The sequence below is a fragment of the Neoarius graeffei genome, chromosome 2, assembly GCF_027579695.1.
Source record: "Neoarius graeffei isolate fNeoGra1 chromosome 2, fNeoGra1.pri, whole genome shotgun sequence".
In the NCBI taxonomy this organism is placed as follows: Eukaryota; Metazoa; Chordata; class Actinopteri; order Siluriformes; family Ariidae; genus Neoarius; species Neoarius graeffei.
Window position 1 is genome coordinate 103,517,781 of NC_083570.1, and position 26,883 is coordinate 103,544,663.

Sequence of the window (26,883 nt, forward strand, 5' to 3'; positions counted from 1 at the left end):
GACAGGGACTGGTGCTCCTCAGGGTTGTGTCCTCTTCCCACTGCTCTTCTCCCTTTCCACCAATGACTGCACCTCCATGGACCCAACTGTAAAACTCCTGAAATTTACAGATGACACTACAGTCACATGACTCATGCAAGAAATCGATGAGTCTGCATGTTGGTGGGAGATCGACCATTACGTTACATCACTGGCATTTAGCTTATCAAGAACGATGTACAACATGCCCAGAGCAGCATGGGAAGCAGTTGGTGGTTAGCTGCCTTGCTCAACGGCACTTCCTCTATTCCTGATGGTCCAGGGAAGAGAACCGGCAACCTTTTGGTCCCAAATCTAAACATTGCTAAAAATTCACTAAAAATTAGGCCACAACTTCTCCCAGTTGGTGCTCTGGTGCAATCAGAATAATGTGATGCTAAACACGCTGAAGACGATGGAGATCATAGTGGACTTAAGGAGACACCCCTCTACGATGCTCCCCCTCACAATTTCCAGCAGTACTGTGTCAACTGTAAAGACATTTCAGTTCCTGGGAACTACCATTTCACGAGACTTGAAGTGGAAATACAACATCAACTCCATCCTTAAAAAAGCCCAGCAGAGGATGTACTTTTAGTGGCAACTCAGAAAGTACGGTATGTCACAGGAGCTGCTGACACAGTTGTACACCGCTGTCACTGAATCCATCCTGTGCACATCCATAACAGTCTGGTTCGGAGAAACCACAAAACAGGACAGGAACAGACTGCAGTGAACAGTAAGGTCAGCAGAAAGGATCATCGGTGCGCCCCTGCCCATTCTCCAGGATTTGTACATTTCATGAACCAGGAAGTATGCTGAGAATTTCATGAAGGACACCTCACACCCCGGTCACAACCTGTTCCAGCTCCTCCTCTCCAGCAGGAGCTATAGAGCATTGAGAACCAGAACCACAATACATAAGAGCAGCTTTTTCCCTGTGCCATCAAACTCATAAATATATGACCTGAACCATCCTTGCCATTATATTAATGTACAATTTCTACCTCCTGTAACATGCTTTTGTTTGCACTACTACACTGCACTCTATGTACACTGACTGTGTCATGTGTGTAATTGTTGTATATTGTGTATTTTCTGTAATATATCCTGCATATTGTCTGTACATTGTGTACCATTTATATTGTTGATAGCATATATATTTATAATATATACTGCAAATTGTAGATATGACATATTTTGATCCATAATATATTGCAGATATTGTTTTTACAGATTGATATTGTACACTACAGATATTTTACACAGATTGTATTTATAATATAGGTATTGTATATCATGGATATTGTATATAACAGATATCACATATTACATACTTATTTATTTTGTGTCATGTCTATATTGTCCATATTGTACATTGCATATACATATATACCTTCTATTTTTTCTTCTCTCTCTTATTTTTCTTCCCCTTTTCTGTATCGCTAGAGAAACACCAACTGCTGGAACCAAATTCCTTGTGTGTGTTAAAATACTTGGCAAATAAACGATTGTGATTCTGATTAATCCAGTTGGTGTAAGAGCATTTCCAAAACCATCACACCAGTCCCCAGTTCACAGATGGGTGAAAGTAAAATGAATCATTCCACATACTCTATTTTAAACATAAATGCTTTCTAATGTCATTCCCACTCAACCACATCCTCATTGTTGATACTTTCTCTCGATTCCCCTTCTTCTTCTTCTTCTTCTTCTTCTTCTTATTTCATTATTATGTCTTGATCATGAATATGAGGGTCTATAACAGATACTGTGACAGGTGCATTGATGATTTGTTCATAATGTGCATGATCAATAAAATTCTGAAACAGTTTTCACTGAATCAAAGGCTTTTATTAATAATTCAAAGCAGGACATTGCAGTGATACACACACTTAACACATATGTAGGTGAACATTAAGAAGAAGAATTGAGTTAAACTGAGGAGTGTGTGAGCTCACATGTTAATAACACAAATGAAATGATGAAAGTGGGACATTTGAGCAGTAAAGGCCACATGTAACACACAGTGAAGCAGTAGAAGGTGAGCTGAGTAAAGTGTGTGTGAGCTCACAGCTCTGAGCACTGCTCTGTGCTCACTCTGCCCACCACAGTAGGTTGGTTGTCTTTGGAGGCCTCACAGGTCACCACCTTGTTCCTCCACTGCTCCGGGTGGAGGCTCAGCGTGCTGCTCCAGCTGTAGAGGCCGTCCGCGTGCAGAACGGCGGTGCTGCGGCTCTCCCCCGAGCTCCAGCTGCTCCCATCAACCTTCCAGCTCAGTGTCCAGTCCGAGGGGAAGCCCTTGTCGGCCACACACATGAGTGTGACCTTCTCCTGCTGCAGCTCCACACTGGAGGGAGGCAACACCGTCACACTGGGCTGAGTGACACCTACACACACGCACACACACACACACACACACACACACACACACACACACACAGAGTTGAGACAGGAATGGACAGCTGTCAGTCACTCAGGCTTCGTTTCAGCTCACTGTGTGTTTCACTTCCCTTTATATCTTACAGAGCAGAACTGAGTTCAGTGGAGCATCACAAACGTTTCACACTCAATTCAAACACTTTTACATCTTAGATCTATAATCATTTATATTACAGTTATCCCTGGACAGCAAAATTTAATTATACTGAGTATTCAGGAATTAAAAACATTAAATTCATTTTATAAAATGAATAAGCCACATTTGAAATACAGAAAGTTTACCACTTAAGCAAATTCAGTTTTGGTTTCTACATTTAAATCTGTTCATAGACTCACAGTCTCTAAGATATTAAATGTCGTTAAAATCATTCAATAAAAAAAATGTCACCTGTAATTTGCACAATGATATCGACTTTGCTTATAGACTTAAATTATAATTAACCACAAGCGCTATAATCAAATACATTTAAACTTTAAATTATAATAAACAACCAGCAGTATAATAAAAAGACATTTTTCAAACTTCTAAAATAATGGAAATTTGAGAAACAAAAGGATGTTACACAAAAATCACATCTCACTGAGTGGATTTGGAGGAAAAATACATGTAAATATGTTCTTTACACATTACAACATGAATCTGAACACACTCCATTTCAGTCATTAATCTGAACACACTCCATTTCAGTCATTAATCTGAACACACTCCATTTCAGTCATTAATCTGAACACACTCCATTTCAGTCATTAATCTGAACACACTCCATTTCAGTCATTAATCTGAACACACTCCATTTCAGTAATTAGTAAACAGGTTACTTACGGCCCACAGACAGTTTGGTTCCTCCACCAAAAGTCCACCACAGTGATACAAACAGGTTTAGCGGCCGTACAAAAACCCTGCTGCTCTAAACTCACTGCTCTCTCCATCCATTTAAACCTCTTATTACAAAACAGCTACAAAACACCAACTTCTGCTCACATCAGCTGATTAATACACTAACTCTCTGACTGTTTTACTACATTTTACTGTTTTTTTTCTTTTAAAACACCAATAGTGTCAATCTAAACTGAGGATGAAATTAGTGTGTAAGAAACACATAATTTTCACAAACTAAAGCTGAAAAGTCACAAAATGTCGATCTGCAATTGTTCAGGTTTTACTCCGATTGACTCATGGAGTAAAAATGCTGATGTACTCATGAGAAATTTACAATATATGACTGAATGTGTGGAGCAAAAGTGAGAATAATTCCTCCACTGCTTCTGTAGACTGATAGAAAGTTATGATATGATATTTAAGTCCTACAATAATCTACATATTAATTTTCAGTCAAAAATATGAGTGTGTATTTACTCACTGCCAACATTGATGCTGCTTCTTCCACCATAAATCCACTACAGTGAGAAACTCATTAACATTCAGTACAAACACCATCCAGTGAAAGTAGAAGCTTCTCTCTCTAATTCACTTATTTATGCATCTTAGACCTCAAAGTGTTTTACAGAAAATCTCCATCTGACCCCACAAGTAAAATTCACACAATAACTCTGTAGTAGTGTGAGAATTACAGTAAGATTGGGGGAATGTGGTAAAGGTGTTTCCATACTTAGAGGACACTTTGCATTGGCAGCACATGCTTCAGTGCTCTGGGAGTGTTTATAGCTCTGTGACTTTAACACTTCATGACTGAGAGCTGCTGCTACAGCAACTTCACCCACAGCTACCATGACTTTGATCCCCGTCTTCATCTGGACACTGATCCTCTGGACTCAAGGTCAGACACGGCTTTGCCTTTTATATTTATAAACTGGTCAAGACAATACATTTTTGAGGTTTGTCTCATGATTATTCTTTCAACAATTTTCCATATCATATCTGTATTTTTTTCAGAATGCAGAGGTCAAGCCACAGTAACTCAGACTCCTGCAGTGAAATCTGCTCTTCCAGGAGAAACAGTCACCATCAACTGTAGAACCAGTCAGGCAGTGTATTACTACAGCTCATACGGCCACTGCTTATACTGGTATCAGCAGAAACCTGGAGAAGCTCCTAAACTCCTGATTAAATTTGCGAATCAGCGAGTGTCAGGTTTTCCAGCTCGTTTCAGTGGCAGTGGATCTGGATCTGATTTCACTCTGACCATCAGTGGAGTCCAGACTGAAGATGCAGGAGATTATTACTGTCACAGTCACCATTACATCAGTAGCAAAGACCTGTTCACACAGTGTTATAGAGTCGTACAAAAACCTCCCTCAGTCAGATTGTAGAGAGACTGCACTGCTGCAGCTGGGAGAGACTGCAGGTGCTGAGTTGGAGGATGTGATACGACACAATGACCCTCTGTGGAGGAGAGGAACCACACCACACTAACTCACAACTCACATTAGAAATCTCTCAATAATCATCACACCACACTGCACACAGTCCATCACATCCACTACTGTAAGATCAGTGGTTATGTGTTTTTCTCGATTATTATTTGTCATAACTCAAATAATTGGTGGACAAATTTTCTCTCTTTTTTCAGCTTCTATCACTAATCCTGCCTCAGTACAGTTTCTCTTTCTGACCTGATGTCAGTTACTGTTATTATTATTCCCAGTGCCTTAGTTTATATCTCCATTTTCTTTCTCTTCTCTCTTTCTTGACCTCCTCCAGCATGACCTTCTCCAACTGCCTTCCAACAAACAATAGTTTCAATGTTCTGGACCTGGTCTTCAGCCATTCTTCCTGAGCTCTCGTTATCATTGTTACCCCACTCTCCTTTTCAGATCATTACTTTGTATCCTGCATGTTTGTTCTCCCTGCCCTACCTCCCAGTTTCTATTTATACCTCTCCCTCTCTTCCTGAATCCTCCACACTTTCTCCTTTTCCTTCATGGCTTGCAGCATTTTGTTTCTGCACAGATCTCAACATGCCTGGCAGACATCTTGTCATAGATGGCAGTTCATCACCTGAAACTAAATCTCAACAAGACTGAGCTGTGCAGAAAACCTTGAGGTATTTTTGGACAACCAATAACCCTTCGTTTCTCATATTCCTCACCTAATTTGGCCATGCAGGTTTCTCATTTCGATCAGGAGAATCTGGGCAATTCTGCCCAATGAGGTCATTCAAGAGCTTGTTCAGTACTTTATTATCATGATATTAGTCTACTGTATTCTACACAAGTTTAATCCACTTGTATTTGGACTCAGAACTGAAGAACAGCTCAGACCGTGGCAGAGAGCTCACTTCTCTTAATATCCCAGTTAGTCCATGTAGGAAAAGCTAATGGCTACCGAGCTGACAGGTATACAGCCTCCTGACTCATTCAACAATGGATGTTTTGGATGCAGGCATGCAGCTTGTGAACAAGCAAGGCAGGCAACTGCTTGGGGTCTCCTGGCCCAGGGGCCCCCAAGAGTCAGGGCCCGAGGGCTGTTTTATGTACTGAAATGTCTCAAAAATATATATATTTGAAAAAAAATTATGTTTGAAAAAACAATGACAGAGAGAATTGAAAAAGACAGCTTGCTCTCAACCGACCTCCCTGTTAAAAATAAAGGTTAAATCAAATAAACAACAATGGGCGATTTACAATGACATCATCTCAGTAGGAAACCTCCCGAATGGGGCCCCACGTCAATCCCACCTCACCTTAACCTGTGTGATGTTAATGGACTGCAGTGGAAAAGAAGCTGAGGGAAAATGAAGAGGAGTTATCCATCTGGTAGTGAGAAGAGGAAGAAAAAAGAGAATGAAGAAAAAAGAAAGAAAGACAGTGGTAAGTGGAGCAGATAATGATATAAGCATAACATTAACAGTAAATGACTGCTGTTCCTGTCACTGTTGCCTCTGAGAGAGAAGTTTCTCCTCCTTAAAACTCATCAAGACCTATCTCAGATCCACCATGTCACAGGAGAGACTTTCAGGGCTGGCTCTCATGTCTATAGAGCGCAGTGTATGAAGAGCTTTGGATCTGGAGGAAATAGTTTCTGCATTTGCTCTATCCAAGGCCCGTAAGCAGCATTTCTAGAGGCAGTGCTTACAGTACAAGGTGCTGAAGAGAATTGCGTACTTATATTTTGTACAAAGTTTATATGTGTTTTTTTCAAGTTATTTAAGCCATTTTATTGTTCCATCGTTTATTGTTGTACTGTCCATGATGCTTTCTACTGATCTGAAAACTTGTTAATTTCAGCACAATTTAGTCTGCACTGATGTGGGTTATTTACAGTGTAATGTATATTTTATACTAAGTTTATATAGGCTATTTTTAAGTTATTTATTTTATTCATATTTTTATTGTATATTTTGTACTAAGTTTATATAGGCTATTTTTAAGTTATTTATTTTATTCATATTTTTATTGTATATTTTGTACTAAGTTTATATCGGCTATTTTTAAGTTATTTATTTTATTTATATTTTTATTGTATATTTTGTACTAAGTTTATATCGGCTATTTTGAAGTTATTTCTTTTATTTATATTTTTATTTCATATTTATGTGATGCCAAATTATTTACAATGCACTGTAACAACCTTGTTGTGATTTAGTTATTTATTTTGTTTTTTATTGTTCTTTACCATTGTATTTTCACATTTTGAATTTAAAAAACTTTGGTTTCATGCATTTTTCATTGGTGTCAGATTATTTATAACATATTGGTGATGAACACTGGTCAGAAGGGCCCCCTGGAAATTTTTGTTTGGGGCCACAACAGACTTTAGAATCACCTCTGTTTGGATGGAAACTGCAAATAACCTCAATGTTTGTGAACTTTTGTCAAACTCAATTTATTGGACTAACAACCACTATCTATACAGAATATAATGTTCAGCACAATGGAAAAGACATTGTTGTTTTTTCTCTCTTCATGCTGTTCTCCCTCACTCTCTCCTCCACATGACCAGCTTCTTCCAATCCTGATCATGACCTTGACCTGGAAGAAAATATGTATAAAATCACAATAAATGAATGTGTAAACAGGTATTGCCCTGTCCTAAACAAGCACAAATAAATAATACATCTATTAACATTTCCCATTATCGCACAAACTGAGAATTTCAGAGTGAACAAAAGCAAATATATTATGTTTCCTTTCCCACTGGATTACACTGATATTCTGAGTTTTATTCCTGAAAAGTAGCTGGATATCATTCAGTTTCAGATGAGTGAAGTTGGAAGAAAATGTATGAACACTCACCTGCTCCTTATCCAACCATAACCACTAATTTTTGGGACATTGTTCAGACCACACTGAAGAAGAGCCTTTATTTGTCACATATATATTACAGCACAGTGATAATTCTTTACTTCATGTGTCCCAGCTTGTTAGGAAACTGGGGTCAGCCATGATACAGCGCCCCTAAAGCAGAGAGGGTTAAGGGCCTTAATCAAGGGCCACTTGGCAGTGCTGAGGCTCGATCCCCTGACCTTCTGCTCTGTTACTCAGAGCTTTAACCACTGAACCTCTACTGCAACACAACAGAGAAACAAAACAGTTTCAAATCATATTTGCGACCTAGATACAAGAACAGTGATCCCTGAAAATACAGTATAGTTTAAAAAATACATATCCTGAATTTATTTAAAATTATTCACCTTTTCGTTTTACACACTTGTGCACATTTATATATGGAGACATTGTAACGTTGATTAGCGACGGCCACATTCAGTTCAGTAAAACGTAGCGCAATACACAGATTTCCCATCCAGTTAATTAGTTTTTTTTTTTACCCATGAATTCTAATTTGCTGTTTTATCGCTTTTGTCCAAAGAGATATACATTAAAGTGTCTAAAGGACATCTTGTGTTCCAGGAAGTTTGCATGATCAGGACCTTCAGGATAGGAGCCTGATCTTACACACACACACACACACACATGCATGCCTGAGACCCGTGAGATGGACAGCATTGTACTAGTCAGTCACAACAAATTGTTGGATTTATTTTTTATTTTGATGTCAGATGATGGTCTTGCAATTTTTTTTTTGTCTTGATTAAAGTAGTGTTCCTGTTGGGAAGTTATTAAGGTCGAGGTTTGGACCTGAGTTTTAATCAGGTTGGATTGTCATTTTTATTTTCTGAGCAAGCTTCATTTACAGCTGTTCCACTGTCTTCCTGATTAATATCCACATACATGTGTGCACACACTGCCAGAGTTGGGTCAGAACACAGCCATGCTGCTTTCTGGGGGTGGAGAGGAGCGTTGCATTTTTTTTTTTAGAATGAAAATGCCAATGGTTATTTTTCAGTTCAGTTGTGTGTCATTCTGTAAGATTCTACCAGGTTTTTATTCTCCAGGTTCTACAAGCTAGGCAGAAAATCCAGTCAGTTGTTTCAGAGGCAGCAGGTTTTGTAAGCGTTGTGGGAATAATACAGCAATGCATTAACAGAAAATGCACTTTTAATACTTCAGTATTTTTAAAAGCAAATACTTCAGTACATTAACTTAAGTAAAAAAATTGACTGTACAACTTTCACTTGTACCGGAGTAACATTTGACCAGTGGGATCTGTACTTTGACTTAAGGAATGAAGTTGCGTATTTTGTCCACGTCTGTTCATCAGTGTATTTTAAATGTACTTATTAGATTTTTCATGAGTTTAGGCATATTCTTACCAGTCACAGAAATAAGAAGTAAAAGTTCATTTGCATGAACAGTTCTGAGTCCCAGAATAGATCAACACTTTCAGCAGATGTTCATGGTTCTTCAGTCGAACTCACTCAAGCACAACACACAGCGCTGCACTCGACCTGCTGTTAAAGGTCTCATCTCATCTCATTATCTCTAGCCGCTTTATCCTGTTCTACAGGGTCGCAGGCAAGCTGGAGCCTATCCCAGCTGACGATGGGCAGAAGGCGGGGTACACCCTGGACAAGTCGCCAGGTCATCACAGGGCGCTTTTAAAGGTGCTGATCCAAATTACTGTCAAAGACACTTCACGACTGAAAATGGAGACATGCTTTCCACATTTAAGATTTATTTCAGTACAGCAGCACCACTGACACCACCTCAGTCTGCTAAGCGTGTTTTAAAGTGTAGACTTATTTTCTTGTGGACTTTACAGCGGCTCTTTCAGAATGAGGTCATCTAAGTGGTGTCATGGTGGGAGACGGTACAGCCGAACACCTCGGACTCTTCCCAGAATTCTTTGAAGATGGTCAGGATTCTTCTGTTCTTCTGTGCTGGTCAGAACCCCCTCGTTCACCTCGGCACCATCCATGGTGCAGATCAGCAGCACCCCCTGTGGAGAATAGACTGAGAGCAGGCAGAGCAGCGAGGCCGATTCCTCAGAGAGCTGCAGAGAGGAGGGAGGTAGCAGAGACACGGAGGAGTTCACCACTGGACCATTACATTACATTACAGGCATTTAGCTTATCGAGAACGATGTACAACATGCCCAGAGAGCCTGGGGAGCAGTTGGTGATTAGCTGCCTTGCTCAAGGGCATTTCAGCTATTTCTGATGGGCCAGGGAATGGAACCAGCAACCTTTTGGTCCCAAATCTAAACATCGCAAAACATTTGCTAAGCGTTAGGCCACAGCTTCTCCCAGTTGGTGCTCTGGTGCAGTCAGAAAAATGTGGAGCTAAACATGCTAAAGATCTCATCTCATTATCTCTAGCCGCTTTATCCTTCTACAGGGTCGCAGGCAAGCTGGAGCCTATCCCAGCTGACTACGGGCAAAAGGCGGGGTACACCCTGGACAAGTCGCCAGGTCATCACAGGGCTGACACATAGACACAGACAACCATTCACACCTATGGTCAATTTAGAGTCACCAGTTAACATAACCTGCATGTCTTTGGACTGTGGGGGAAACCGGAGCACCCGGAGGAAACCCATGCGGACATGGGGAGAACATGCAAACTCCACACAGAAAGGCCCTCGCCGGCCCCGGGGCTCGAACCCAGGACCTTCTTGCTGTGAGGCGATAGCGCTAACCACTACACCACCGTGCTGCCCACATGCTAAAGATGGTGGAGATAATAGTGAACATCAGGAGACACCCCTCTGCAATGCTCCCCCTCACAATTTTCAGCAGTACTGTGTCAACCCTAAAGACATTTCAGTTCCTGGGAAAAACCATTTCACAAGACTTGAAGTGGGAATGCAACATCAACTCCATCCTTAAAAAAAGCCCAGCAGAGGATGTACTTTTAGCAGCAACTCAGAAAGTACGGTATGTCACAGGAGCTGCTGACACAGTTGTACACCGCTGTCACTGAATCCGTCCTGTGCACATCCATTACAGTCTGGTTCGGAGCAGCCTCAAAACAGGACAGGAACAGACTGCAGTGAACAGTAAGGTTAGCAGAAAGGATCATCGGTGCTCCCCTGCCCAGTCTCCAGGATTTGTACATTTCATGAACCAGGAAGTATGCTGAGAAATTCATGAAGGACACTTCACACCCTGGTCACAACCTGTTCCAGCTCCTCCTCTCCAGCAGGCGCTATAGAGCATTGAGAACCAGAACCACCACACATAAGAGCAGCTTTTTCCCTGTGCCATCAAACTCATAAATATATGACCTGAACCATCCTTGCCATTATATTAGTGTACAATTTTTTACCTCCTGTAACATGCTCTTGTTTGCACTATTACACTGCACTCTGTGGACTCTGACTGTGTGATGTGTGTATTTGTTGTATATTGTGTATTTTCTGTAATATATCCTGCACATTGTCTGTACATTGTGTACCATTGATATTGTTGATAGCATATATATTTATAATGTATACTGCAAATTGTAGATATTACAGATATTTGGATCCATAATATATTGTAGATATTGTTTTACTTGTGGTTAGATTTACAGAACACATCTGTCCGATTAAAGATTTCTTCATTGGTTAGTTTTCTTTGTCACTCTGGTGTTTAAACTCAGTGATGTTTCAGTAAAACTGTCTGACTCTGGAGCACAGTGTACTGTACACGCTGCAGGAGACTGGAGGAGAAATAACACCAAATGATGGATTAGTGATGAGATTCATCTCTACAGTCAGAAAAAAAAACAATATACATGATCTAGGGCGGTACGGTGGTGTAGTGGTTAGCGCTGTTGCCTCACAGCAAGAAGGTCCTGGGTTCGAGCCCCGTGGCCGGCGAGGGCCTTTCTGTGTGGAGTTTGCATGTTCTCCCCGTGTGCGCGTGGGTTTCCTCTGGGTGCTCCGGTTTCCCCCACAGTCCAAAGACATGCAGGTTAGGTTAACTGGTGACTCTAAATTGACCATAGGTGTGAATGGTTGTCTGTGTCTATGTGTCAGCCCTGTGATGACCTGGCGACTTGTCCAGGGTGTACCCCGCCTTTCGCCCGTAGTCAGCTGGGATAGGCTCCAGCTTGCCTGCGACCCTGTAGAAGGATAAAGCGGCTAGAGATGATGAGATGAGTATAATCAAATACATTTTTCAAACTTCTAAAATAATGGAAATTTGAGAAACAAAAGGATGTTACACAAAAATCACATCTCACTGAGTGGATTTGGAGGAAAAATACGTGTAAAATATATTCTTTACACATTACAACATGAATCTGAACACACTCCATTTCAGTCATTAATCTGAACACACTCCATTTCAGTCATTAATCTGAACACACTCCATTTCAGTCATTAATCTGAACACACTCCATTTCAGTCATTAATCTGAACACACTCCATTTCAGTAATTAGTAAACAGGTTACTTACGGCCCACAGACAGTTTGGTTCCTCCACCAAAAGTCCACCACAGTGATACAAACAGGTTTAGCGGCCGTACAAAAACCCTGCTGCTCTAAACTCACTGCTCTCTCCATCCATTTCAACTTCTTATTACAAAACAGCTACAAAACACCAACTTCTGCTCACATCAGCTGATTAATACACTAACTCTCTGACTGTTTTACTACATTTTACTGTTTTTTTTCTTTTAAAACACCAAGAATGTCAATCTAACCTGAGGATGCAATTAGTGAGTGAGAAACACAAATACATTACACAAAATAAAAGTTGAAATTTCACAAAATGTAGACCTGCAATTGCACAGGTTTTACCCAGAATGCCTCATGGAGTAAAAATGCTGATGTACTCATGAGAAATTTACAATATATGACCGAATGTGTGGAGCTAAAGTGAGAATAATTCCTCCACTGCTTCTGTAGACTGATAGAAAGTTATGATATGATATTTAAGTCCTACAATAATCTAAATATTAATTTACAGTCAAAAATATGAGTGTGTATTTACTCACTGCCAACATTGATGCTGCTTCTTCCACCATAAATCCACTACAGTGAGAAACTCATTAACATTCAGTACAAACACCATCCAGTGAAAGTTGAAGCTTCTCTCTCTAATTCACTTATTTATGCATCTTAGACCTCAAAGTGTTTTACAGAAAATCTCCATCTGACCCCACAAGTTAAATTCACACAACAACTCTGTAGTAGTGTGAGAATTACAGTAAGATTGGGGGAATGTGGTAAAGGTGTTTCCATACTTAGAGGAAACTTTGCATTGGCAGCACATGCTTCAGTGCTCTGGGAGTGTTTATAGCGCTGTGACTTTAACACTTCATGACTGAGAGCTGCTGCTACAGCAACTTCACCCACAGCTACCATGACTCTGATCCCCGTCTTCATCTGGACACTGATCCTCTGGACTCAAGGTCAGACACGGCTTTGCCTTTTATATTTTAAACAAACTGGTCAAGACAATACATTTTTCAGGTTTGTCTCATGATTATTCTTTCAACAGTTTCTGTATCATACTTTTTTTTTTCAGAATGCAGAGGTCAAGTCACAGTAACTCAGACTCCTGCAGTGAAATCTGCTCTTCCAGGAGAAACAGTCACCATCAACTGTAGAACCAGTCAGGCAGTGACTAAGGACTCATCTGGTGACTGGTTACACTGGTATCAGCAGAAACCTGGAGAAGCTCCTAAACTCCTGATTAAACTTGTGAATCAGCGACAGTCAGGTTTTCCAGCTCGTTTCAGTGGCAGTGGATCTGGATCTGATTTCACTCTGACCATCAGTGGAGTCCAGACTGAAGATGCAGGAGATTATTACTGTCAGAGTGTACATTACATCAGTAGCAAAGACCTGTTCACACAGTGTTATAGAGTCGTACAAAAACCTCCCTCAGTCAGATTGTAGAGAGACTGCACTGCTGCAGCTGGGAGAGACTGCAGGTGCTGAGTTGGAGGATGTGATACGACACAATGACCCTCTGTGGAGGAGAGGAACCACACCACACTAACTCACAACTCGCATTAGAAATCTCTCAATAATCATCACACCACACTGCACACAGTCCATCACATCCACTACTGTAAGATCAATAGTTTCCCAGTTCTCTCAGTCGTGGTGTTACCTGTCACACCTGAAACATCTTTAGAAAGAAGAACAGCTTTAGAGATAACAGATCCGAATCTGCACTGATGGCTGGTTGTGATATTGAATACGGGCTAAATCCAATTTTACTCCTCATCTCTGACTTGCTGTTACTATGATGAAACAATTAGAGATGAGCCTTATGACACTCACTGTGACACTCAGTGAGTCTCATTGTATAAGCATAAATAAGACATACACACTCATTAAAATACACAAAGACATCAAGTTTAAATCAAGTGATTAATGTCTGTAATTTTTCTTGCTGTTTGAGGAACCATGTGTTTGATCAGTGTTCATGGTGTCCTGACATTGAATACCTCACAGGTTCGTAACCCTGGTTTACCCCTTGTCCACCCCAGGATCCCCTGTGTTGCACATTTCAACACTTTCCCTGCACTCAACACACCTCGTTTAATGTTTACACTAATTAACAGTGCTTGTTGATTTGAGTGAGTGTGTTAGTGCAGGTAAAAGAGTAAAATGTGCAGGACAGGGGACACTCTAGGACCAGGCACAGGAAGTTGTGGACATTCAAATAAACTCTCATTCCATACTGACAGGGGTGGTGTTGGGGGGGGGGTTATGTCTATTCTTAGGGCCAAACACTGTCTGGGGCCCTCAGGACTCAATACAAATATTATCATGTGTAAGTTAATTTAATAAAAAAATATTTCTTTCAGAATGTTATCTCTTAAAATGAGCAAATTTTCTTCTTGTTTGGTTTTCCATTTTTCGCAAAATTATTAGACTAGATAGTCTTTATATTTCACCCTGTCCCTATTCATTACATGGTACAGTCTTGCGTAGGCAGAGCCAGAGCATGACACCACGTTAGGTTTGTTGTTTTCAAATCAAGCACTAAAGTCAGTTGCGCACAATACAGGTAGAATTGATGGTGAGTCATCACTAGATTGAAACCATCATGAAGAAGTCGGGTTACCAGAAATGTAAAGAGAGGCAGCAGAAAGCTGAGGGAGAGAGAAAAAGGACTGACAGTTAGTCACCCAGTTTTTCTTGAAGAAAGGTAGCTGATACGTTTATTCACTCTTTTTCCTTTGGTGGCTATTAACCTTGCATGCTAATGTTAATGCTACAGAAGATTATTATTGTGGCTTAACCACTTTTTGGATGACCAAGGTAACAACTTAATTTCCAATGCAGTGACATTTTTCTTAAATATTTCATCGGTTACCTTTATTGCCACTGAAAATGAGATGAGTAATGAATGTAATTTTGGTCTGCAAAGAGCTCAGTGAATTTGTTGGCCCACTATACAGCTAGTGCGCCACCTAAGTTAAAATGCATGCTAATAAATAGCTTGTTCACAAATGACATCTTCACTCAACATGCACAGATGCAGCCTCAGGATTAGGGAACCCTGCCTCAACCCCCCTCCCAGTTGAAGCAGAAGGAGGTGAGCAGTATTTTGTTTATAATGTATTTACAGATAAATCTATGAATAATGGGTGGCACGGTGGTGTAGTGGTTAGCACTGTTGCCTCACAGCAAGAAGGTCCTGGGTTCGAGCCCAGTAGCCGACAAGGGCCTTTCAGTATGGAGTTTGCATGTTCTTCCAGTGTGTGTGTGGGTTTCCTCCAGGTGCTCTGGTTTCCCCCACAGTCTAAAGACATGCATGTTAGGCTAATTGGTGGCTCTAAATTGACTGTAGATGTGAGTGTGAATGGTTGTTTGTCTCTATGTGTCAGCCCTGCGATGACCTGGTGACTTGTCCTCTTGCCCATGTGAGCTGGAATAGGCTCCTGCGACCCTATACAGGATAAGCGGTTATAGATAATGGATGGATGGATCTGTGAATAAAGGGCTTTGGGGTTAAGGCTCATGCAGACTGATTTTTCGTATTTATGCTGCATTAATCAAGTGAGCAGCTACTGTAGCTATAGCAAACAAGTACAATTTTAGCTGATAACGTTCATATAGAAATTCCAATAATGAAATGGACAACTGGCATATGAAATGAACAAAAACTAGCTAAAAAGACTGTTAGATAGCTTGATTTAAGATGTAAAGGGAATAACGCCATTGTCACTTTTAAGATCACCCTTTTAAAAAACTTTTTTCCCTTTTTGATCAACTAACCTTACTAACGAAGCATGCAGCTCATTCCATCCAAGTTCATAATACATACACATGGTTCTCAAAACATGCTGTGTTAGTACAATTATATGACAGATTCAGAATTATGTACCTTATGGATAGTTTGGAGCCAAGGCCCTCTTCAAGCCATGATGCAGCCCGAGAGGAGGCGAGAGATATTCACAAAGAAGAAGAGGCTAAGAATGACAGTGCAAGTAGTGACAGCAGCACAGATGAGGAGGAGGAAGCAGTGAAGAGCAAAAAACAAAGTGAGGCTGAGATCAGGGACATTTCAGTCACTGAGTCACATACACTGGTTTCAGAACTAGATGATCTGCTGTCAGTTGAGCCAGGCTTGTGGCCAGCAAAATTAAGCGACAGTGACAGGGCAACTATTGTTAGAAAATTGGCAACAAGGGAAGACAAAGAAATACCCAAAGATTCAGAGGGAAAGCCATTTCCAGACTACTTGAAATACCCCAAGGCATCAAACAGCAGAGAAAAGGTTAAAAGGTGCTGGTTAGTTCATAGTGACAGTGCAAATGCTCTTTTTTGCATTCCTTGTGCTCTTTTTTCACATGGATTAAAAAGGCCTTCTCATAGCGCTCTGAATAGTGACCACAGGTACAAGATGTGTGATGTTAAGTGGTGCTGCATGTACATTGCTGGAGTGCACAGATTGATGCTGTTTAACATGGAGCAAAACCTGATGTCATTGAGGCCCTTGGTTCCATACTCAGCTCATGCAGGCTCACAAGTGAGGCTAGACCTGAAGCTGTTGGTCTAAGGAAGTACTTTATGTTGTTTGATGACATTGTACTTCTGACCATTTGGATGAAAGTATTGCAATGTTTTGATGACAGAAATGTGATACTCCAGTCAGGGAAAATATCACTTGAGGTGGAGGCAGCCAGTGTAAATGCACTCTAAGATGAGATGCAGGCTCTTAGAAATGGATGGGATTCTCTCCTCTCTGAGGCATCATTGATTGCTAATCAAATGGGGGTTCCACCTCAGTTTAGAAAAGAACTCAGCCATGAGAAGAAGAGGAAGAGGTTCCAGGATAAGACCTCAGAGGAAGCAGGTCAGGAAGACAGAGCAGAAACAACATTTCGAAATACTGTATTTTTCACTGCCCTGGAGCAGATAATAAGTGACTTGGACACTCGGTTCCAAACCATAGCAAATTTTGTTGAAGAATTTGCAGCCACACATAAAGTTGGGCAGATAAGTGACAGTACTATTTCTTCTCTGTGTTGGCCACTGAAAATTAAGTACACAAGGGACCTCACACCTCAGTTTGAGAATGAAATCAGGCATCTTATTCAATATTTTCTGCTCCTTTCCACTCTGACTGCACCTGTCTTTCTCTCCTAAATGCAATTTACAAATTGCAACTCCAGAGCGTTTTTGGAGAGGGTTGCATTGCCCTTAGGATTTTTTGCACACTTCCATTTACTGTTGCTGGTAGAGAAAGAGTATTTAGTCAGCTGAAACTGATCAAGAGCTATCTGAGATCAACAATGGCTCAGGAGAGGCTGAATAATCTTGCAGTCCTTTCAATCAAAAGCAAGTTGGCTCTGTCACTTGACTTTAAAGAGCTGATCAATGATTTTGCTACCAAGAAGGTTCAGTGTTTGTCTTTTGGAATTTGAATCCTTGGTGTTAAAAATATTCTCGCGCTTCTGTTTTTGATGCATCCATTTGCAGGCAGCATGGTATAACCAAATTGTTGATGTAAAATTTATGAGCGTGTTAATTAAATGTTCCCCTCTGTTGCACAACAAAGCACATTAGCCACTTTAAAAATGCATGTAGAGTATGTACAGTGGTTATCTAGCTCATTGTTGTTATTGTTCAAGTCTTTATTTAATAATGTATTTAATGTATAATTTAATTTATTTAATCACTTGATGAATGTTGAGTTTTTCTCACTGGATTGTGGATTACTGTATTTCCAGATAGTTTTTTTTTCTATTAAATTGGCACAGCCAAGAAAAAAAAAAAGCCCGAATCATGTAATTTTCTTCTATGAATTAAATAATTATTCATCAACCTAGAAATGTAACTGCATATAATGACTCAGTACATGAAGGAGACATCAGGATGAATTTGGAAATCTGTTTGAGACACCAAGGCCAGACTACATGAAGTTTATACTTATCTACGAGCTCCAGCCTGGGGAGGTCTCGAACTAAAGACTGACACTGAGGGGTGAAAAGTAATATCAGGGTATGGACCTTGTGCGCGTGACGTCACGGTCACGTGATTATCTGTTTACACCCCCATATTGGGGATCACGCTTTTGCAAGTTTGATAGTGATACCCGTTGTCACGATGTCTTCTTCTCAAGTCTGCCTCTCGACTTATGCTGAATCCCTGGATATCACAGCAAAAAATCGTTATAGAGATAAGATTGCTGCCTTAGGGGTCGACCCATATATGATTAGTAAGAGTGAAACCAAATCTGCGCTTGATTGTTCAAGTAATGAGCTGCCAGACGTAAGTTACCCCGATGTATATAATTATCTAATCAACACGCCAGGGGGTTACAGTGCTCAGTCACTAAAAGCCTACAAGTCACTAGAAGCTTACAGATATTCCTCCTCAGGATGGGTACGGAACGTGCTAGTTCATATGTGTGAAAAGCGTTTTGTTATTTCTTCACAGCTGCGTACCATACATTGACTTTTCAGAATAGATCTTATTTGCATATCGCTATTATCGAATCATGTAGCATGATACTGTTTTATAATTAGTAGTAGTACTAACTATTGTGTATAGATATTACTAGATCTACTACGAGTTTTAGTAATGGCAATGTAGAATGCCACGAGTCAAGGATTTAGGAAACATAAAAATTGAAAATGCACAAGTGTATCATGTTTATTACAAAAATGTATATTATTTATGCGCTATACTGAAACAGTTAATGTTACAGGGGTAGAAGCCACTTGCCTGACACGAAATGTTGGGCACACAATCTCGAGTGTTCGCTTGGTTCCCAGTCAACACGTTTAACGGCAGCAATCCACTTCTTCCTCCGCTCTTGATCAGCGGGGAACCGGTAAAATGATAAACCCTCCATGCTTTTTCTGTTTGAGCACCCGACTGCCACACAACAAGCCATTCTGACTGAAAATTTTAATCAATCTCCAAAAATTTTCGTGTGTGAAGTGAGCTGCGGCTTGATACCCAATATGGCGGATAAACAAACTTGACCTCTGACCTATGATGTTGGTGCACAAGGTCCATAAACAAGGTCTGTGTCTTCTGTGATCAATTCAGTAGAGGTGTTCAGATCCAGTGGGTCATTACTGGTGTCTGACAAACTCAGATTTTGTTGAATGAATAACTCGCTAACAATAATAATTAATTAAAGCACTAATAACACTTCCCCTGGATAAACTAAGGGAAGTGATTTATTTATTTATTTTTGCAGGGGTGGGTGAGGGGGGTGTTTATTATATTTTTTTTAGAGGGCCCAAAATTTCTAGCAGCGCCCCTGTATAGTAAATTGTAACATGTCTTTTAGTGTCGGAAATTCACTACAAAAGTAATACTGATGATTTTTGTAACAGAATATTGATTTGAGTTCAGTCTGAGTAACATCCAGGTTTACAGTTGTGATTAATACAGTAGGTGTAACAGCATTTCCATAACCATCACACCAGTCCCCAATTCACCAATGAGTGAAAGCAACATGAAGCATTCCACTTACTCTCTTTTAAACATAAACGCTTTATAATTTAATTCGCATCCTCACTGTCGATACTTTCTCTTGAATATTATTATTATTATTATTATTATTATTATTATTTATAATGAATATATATAATATTAATATTATATATATTACGGTCCATAACAGATACTGAGACAGGTGCTTTGGTGATTTGTTTATGATGAACATGAACAATAATGTGCAACAAAAGTGTTTCATGATTCAAAGGCTTTTATTAATAATTCAAAGCAGGACATTGCAGTGATACACACACTTAACACATATGGAAGTGATCATTAAGAAGAAGAATTGAGTTAAACTGAGGAGTGTGTGAGCTCACATGTTAATAACACAAATGAAATGATGAAAGTGGGAGATTTGAGCAGTAAAGGCCACATGTAACACACAGTGAAGCAGTAGAAGGTGAGCTGAGTAAAGTGTGTGTGAGCTCACAGCTCTGAGCACTGCTCTGTGTTCACTCTGCCCACCACAGTAGGTTGGTTGTCTTTGGAGGCCTCACAGGTCACCACCTTGTTCCTCCACTGCTCCGGGTGGAGGCTCAGCGTGCTGCTCCAGCTGTAGAGGCCGTCCGCGTGCAGAACGGCGGTGCTGCGGCTCTCCCCCGAGCTCCAGCTGCTCCCATCAACCTTCCAGCTCAGTGTCCAGTCCGAGGGGAAGCCCTTGTCGGCCACACACATGAGTGTGACCTTCTCCTGCTGCAGCTCCACACTGGAGGGAGGCAACACCGTCACACTGGGCTGAGTGACACCTACACACACACACACACACACACACACACAGAGTTGAGACAGGAATGGACAGCTGTCAGTCACTCAGGCTTCGTTTCAGCTCACTGTGTGTTTCACTTCCCTTTATATCTTACAGAGCAGAACTGAGTTCAGTGGAGCATCACAAACGATTCACACTCAATTCAAACACTTTTACATCTTAGATCTATAATCATTTATATTACAGTTATCCCTGGAGAGTAAAATTGAATTATACTGAGTATTCAGGAATTAAAAATATTAAACTCATTTTATAACATGAATAAGCCACATTTAAAATACAGAATATTTACCACTTAAGCAAATTCAGTTTTGGTTTCTACATTTAAATCTGTTTCAGGACTCACAGTCTCTAAGATATTAACTGGTGTTAAAATCATTCAACAAAAACATCACCTGTAATTTGCACAATGATATCTACTTCGCTTTTAGATTTAAATTATAATTAACCACAAGCACTATAATCAAATACATTAAGATTTAAATCATAATAAACAACCAGCAGTATAATCAAAGACATTTTTCAAACTTCTAAAATAATGGAAATTTGAGAAACAGAAGGATGTTACACAAAAATCACATCTCACTGAGTGGATGTGGAGGAAAACTAAATGTAAAATATATTCTTTACACATTACAACATGAATCTGAACACAGTCCATTTCAGTCATTAATCTGAACACACTCCATTTCAGTCATTAATCTGAACACACTCCATTTCAGTCATTAATCTGAACACACTCCATTTCAGTCATTAATCTGAACACACTCCATTTCAGTCATTAATCTGAACACACTCCATTTCAGTCATTAATCTGAACACACTCCATTTCAGTAATTAGTAAACAGGTTACTTACGGCCCACAGACAGTTTGGTTCCTCCACCAAAAGTCCACCACAGTGATACAAACAGGTTTAGCGGCCGTACAAAAACCCTGCTGCTCTAAACTCACTGCTCTCTCCATCCATTTAAACCTCTTATTACAAAACAGCTACAAAACACCAACTTCTGCTCACATCAGCTGATTAATACACTAACTCTCTGACTGTTTTACTACATTTTACTGTTTTTTTCTTTTTATCCACCAAGAGTGTCAATCTAAACTGAGGATGCAATTAGTGAGTGAGAAACACAAATAAATTACACAAAATAAAAGTTGAAATTTCACAAAATGTGGAATTGCAATTGCACAGGATTTACCCAGAATGCCTCATGGAGTAAAAATGCTGAAGTACTCATGAGAAATTTACAATATATGACTGAATGTGTGGAGCTAAAGTGAGAATAATTCCTCCACTGCTTCTGTAGACTGATAGAAAGTTATGATATGATATTTAAGTCCTACAATAATCTAAAGATTAATTTACAGTCAAAAATATTAGTGTCTATTTACTCACTGCCAACATTGATGCTGCTTCTTCCACCATAAATCCACTACAGTGAGAAACTCATTAACATTCAGTACAAACACCATCCAGTGAAAGTTGAAGCTTCTCTCTCTAATTCACTTATTTATGCATCTTAGACCTCAAAGTGTTTTACAGAAAATCTCCATCTGACCCCACAAGTAAAATTCACACAATAACTCTGTAGTAGTGTGAGAATTACAGTAAGATTGGGGGAATGTGGTAAAGGTGTTTCCATACTTAGAGGACACTTTGCATTGGCAGCACATGCTTCAGTGCTCTGGGAGTGTTTATAGCGCTGTGACTTTAACACTTCATGACTGAGAGCTGCTGCTACAGCAACTTCACCCACAGCTACCATGACTTTGATCCCCGTCTTCATCTGGACACTGATCCTCTGGACTCAAGGTCAGACACGGCTTTGCCTTTTATATTTTAAACAAACTCTTCAAGACAATACATTTTTCAGGTTTGTCTCATGATTATTCTTTCAACAGTTTCTGTATCATACTTTTTTTTTCAGAATGCAGAGGTCAAGTCACAGTAACTCAGACTCCTGCAGTGAAATCTGCTCTTCCAGGAGAAACAGTCACCATCAACTGTAGAACCAGTCAGGCAGTGTCCAAGGACTCATCTGGTGACCGGTTACACTGGTATCAGCAGAAACCTGGAGAAGCTCCTAAACTTCTGATTAAATATGTAAATCAGCGAGTGTCAGGTTTTCCAGCTCGTTTCAGTGGCAGTGGATCTGGATCTGATTTCACTCTGACCATCAGTGGAGTCCAGACTGAAGATGCAGGAGATTATTACTGTCAGAGTTACCACAGTGGGAATGTGTTCACACAGTGTTATAGAGTCGTACAAAAACCTCCCTCAGTCAGATTGTAGAGAGACTGCACTGCTGCAGCTGGGAGAGACTGCAGGTGCTGAGTTGGAGGATGTGATACGACACAAGTTCACAACTCACAGTCGAAATCTTTCAATAACCATGATGATTATGAAAAGTGAGTATATAGTAAGCTATATTTCAATTAAATTAGTTCAGCAACGAAAGATGTAGGATTAGACTTTGAGGCCTTTTTGAATTTTTCCTGCTATATTTTCACTCAATCCTCCTTTGAGCCCAACACCGAATTGGTTCAGAAAAAGGAAATATGGCTAATCATTTCGAAGGCCATTGTTCTGAAAAACTTAGATGAAGCTGTTGACTGTTTGCCCATTTCTGGTACATCACACACTGACATTACTGACCCTAAAGTGTATACCATGTCAGTTGCATAAGTATTCACACACACTGCACTTTTCCACATTTTCTAGTGTTACAGCCGAGAACTGAAATGCACTTAAGTGGGACTAAACGTCATGAAGCTACACAAAACCTCCCACATTACTGAAGTTTGGGGAAAATCAGTCAAGATTCTTATGAGTTAATTAACTCTAAATTAGGCAGCACGGTGGTGTAGTGGTTAGCACTGCCGCCTCAAACCAAGAATGTCCGGGAGGGTTTGAGCCCCGTGGCCGGCGAGGGCCTTTCTGTGCGGATTTTGATGTTCTCCCCGTGTCCACGTGGGTTTCCTCCGGGTGCTCCGGTTTCCCCCACAGTCCAAAGACATGCAGGTGACTCTAAATTGACCGTAGGTGTGAATGTGAGTGTGAATGGTTGTCTATGTGTCAGCCCTGTGATGACCTGGCGACTTGTCCAGGGTGTACCCCGCCTTTCGCCCGTAGTCAGCTGGGATAGGCTCCAGCTTGCCTGCGACCCTGTAGAAGGATAAAGCGGCTCAAGATAATGAGATGAGATGAGACACTTGTACACATTTATATATGGAGACATTGTAACATTGATTAGCGACGGCCACATTCACTCCAGTAAGACACAGATTTCCCATCCAGTTAATTTGTTTTGTTTTTTTTGTCCCTGAATTCTAATTTGCTGTTTTATTGCTTTTATCCAAGGAGATATACATTAAAGTGTCTAAAGCATATCTTATGTTCCAGGAAGTTTGCATGATCAGGACCTTCAGGAGAAGAGACTGATCTCTCTCTCTCTCTCTGTACAATTGGAAGAGATTTTAGGTCTTGAATCAGACTCAATGACTGCCTCGATATGTCATTCCCCCCATCAATCTGTCAACATTTTGTCTTTTAGTGTCTTCACTCCTGTCATAGTTTATGACTATTTTTATGTTTTCTCAGAGATCAGATTATTCTTCAGTATATTTAAAATGTACTTGTTAGATTTTTCATGAGTTTAGGCAGATTCTTCCCAGTCAGAGAAATAAGAAGTAACAGTTCATTTGCATGAACAGTTCTGAGTCCCAGAATAGATCAACACTTTCAGCAGATGTTCATGGTTCTTCAGTCGAACTCACTCAAGCACAACACGCAGCGCTGCACTCGACCTGCTGTTAAAGGTGCCGATCCAAATCACTGTCAAAGACACTTCATGACTGAAAAAGGAGACATGCTTTCCACATTTAAGCTTTATTTCAGTACAGATACACCACTGGCTCCACTCCAGTCTTCTAAATATGTTTTAAAGTGTACACTTCTATTCTAGTGGACTTTACAGCTGCTCTTTCAGAACGAGGTGATCTGAGTGGTGTTGTGGTGGGAGACGGTACAGCCGAACACCTCGGACTCTTCCCAGCATTCTTTGAAGAGGGTCAGGGTGCTGAAGGGTCCTTCTGTTCTTCTGTGCTGGTCAGAACCCCCTCATTCACCTCGACACCATCCATGGTGCAGCTCAGTAGCGCCCCCTGTGGAGAATAGGCTGAGAGCAGGCAGAGCAGCGAGGCTGATCCTTCAGAGAGCTGCAGAGAAGAGGGAGGGAGCAGAGACACGGAGGAGTTCACCACCGGACCAGCTGGAGAACACACACACAGTCAATGTGGTTATATTTACAGAACACAATTGTCTGATTAAATGTTTTTTTACATTGGTTAGTTTTCTTTGTCACTCTGGTGTTTAAATTCAGTGATGTTTCAGTAAACCTGTCTGACTCTGGAGCACAGTGTACTGTACACACTGCAGGAGACTGGAGGAGAAATAACACCAAATGATGGATTAGTGATGAGATTCATCTTTCCAGTCAGAAAAAAAAAACAACAACATGATCCATAAAGATAGTAAGGAAAGAACTTTTTATTGCTGATCACCTCTAAATCTCCTCTGTAGTCAGTCTGAATCCTGATGGAATTAAAGTGAAAGACTCAACTTCTGTCATTTCTCTACTACATTTATACACCTGTAATTTCCAGGAAATCTCTCATTTTGACTTTCTGATCAGTGAAAGTTTAAACTTCTCTCTCTCTCACTCACTTTTATGCATATTAGATCTACAGTGGTGCTTGAAAGTTTATGAACCCTTTAGAATTTTCTAAATTTCTGCATAAATATGACCGAAAACATCATCAGATTTTCACACAAGTCCTAAAAGTATATAAAGAGAACCCAGTTAAACAAATGAGACAAAAATATTATACTTGTTCATTTATTTATTGAGGAAAATGATCCAAAATTACATATCTGTGAGTGGCAAAAGTATGTGAACCTCTAGGATTAGCAGTTAATTTGAAGGTGAGATTAGAGTCAGGTGTTTTCAATCAGTGGGATGATGATCAGGTGTGAGTGGGCACCTGGTTTTATTTAAAGAACAGGGATCTATCAAAGTCTGATCTTCACAACACATTTGTGGAAGTGTATCGTGGCACGAACAAAGGCGATTTCTGAGGACGTCATAAAAAGCATTGTTGATGCTCATCAGGCTGAAGAAGGTTACAAAACCATCCAAACACACCTTGTTTAACGCTTCAGCTAATTAACCGTGCTTGCTGAGTTGAGTGAGTGTGTTAGTGCAGGTAAAACATTAAAATGTGTAGGACAGGGGGCACTCCTTACATCTAAAGTGCTAATGGTTAATGAACTTATTACTGATCAGGAGTTTAATGTACTTTGTTTAACTGAAACATGGATGAAGCCAAATGAATATAGAGCATTAAATGAAGTTAGTCCTCCTGGATACAGTTATATACACCAGCCTCGTCTAACTGGCAGAGGACGAGGTGGCGCAGTTATCTATAATGATTATCTACAACCCCGATTCCAAGAAAGTTGGGACAAAGTACAAATTGTAAATAAAAACGGAATGCAATGATGTGGAAGTTTCAAAATTCCATATTTTATTCAGAATAGAACATAGATGACATATCAAATGTTTAAACTGAGAAAATGTATCATTTAAAGAGAAAAATTACGTGATTTTAAATTTCATGACATCAACACATCTCAAAAAAGTTGGGACAAGGCCATGTTTACCACTGTGAGACATCCCCTTTTCTCTTTACAACAGTCTGTAAACGTCTGGGGACTGAGGAAACAAGTTGCTCAAGTTTAGGGATAGGAATGTTAACCCATTCTTGTCTAATGTAGGATTCTAGTTGCTCAACTGTCTTAGGTCTTTTTTGTCGTATCTTCCATTTTATGATGCGCCAAATGTTTTCTACTGTATGGGTGAAAGATCTGGACTGCAGGCTGGCCAGTTCAGTACCCGGACCCTTCTTCTACGCAGCCATGATGCTGTAATTGACGCAGTATGTGGTTTGGCATTGTCATGTTGGAAAATGCAAGGTCTTCTCTGAAAGAGACGTCGTCTGGATGGGAGCATATGTTGCTCTAGAACCTGGATATACCTTTCAGCATTGATGGTGTCTTTCCAGATGTGTAAGCTGCCCATGCCACACGCACTAATGCAACCCCATACCATCAGAGATGCAGGCTTCTGAACTGAGCGCTGATAACAACTTGGGTCGTCCTTCTCCTCTTTAGTCCGAATGACACGGCATCCCTGATTTACATAAAGAACTTCAAATTTTGATTCGTCTGACCACAGAACAGTTTTCCACTTTGCCACCGTCCATTTTAAATGAGCCTTTCCCCAGAGAAGACGTCTGCGCTTCTGGATCATGTTTAGATACGGCTTCTTCTTTGAACTACAGAGTTTTAGCTGGCAACGGCGGATGGCACGGTGAATTGTGTTC

At 40.3% G+C, this 26,883-nt stretch overlaps 1 gene segment (V, D, J or C); it reads right to left on the reverse strand.

The window, feature by feature from the left end:
* Positions 1-20,098: 20,098 nt before the first annotated feature.
* On the reverse strand, positions 20,099-24,927 carry LOC132870550 (Ig kappa-b4 chain C region-like). The segment is given in 4 exon segments: positions 20,099-20,418; positions 21,296-21,380; positions 24,568-24,710; positions 24,864-24,927. Coding segments are annotated over 4 exon segments (612 nt in total).
* Positions 24,928-26,883: the final 1,956 nt, after the last annotated feature.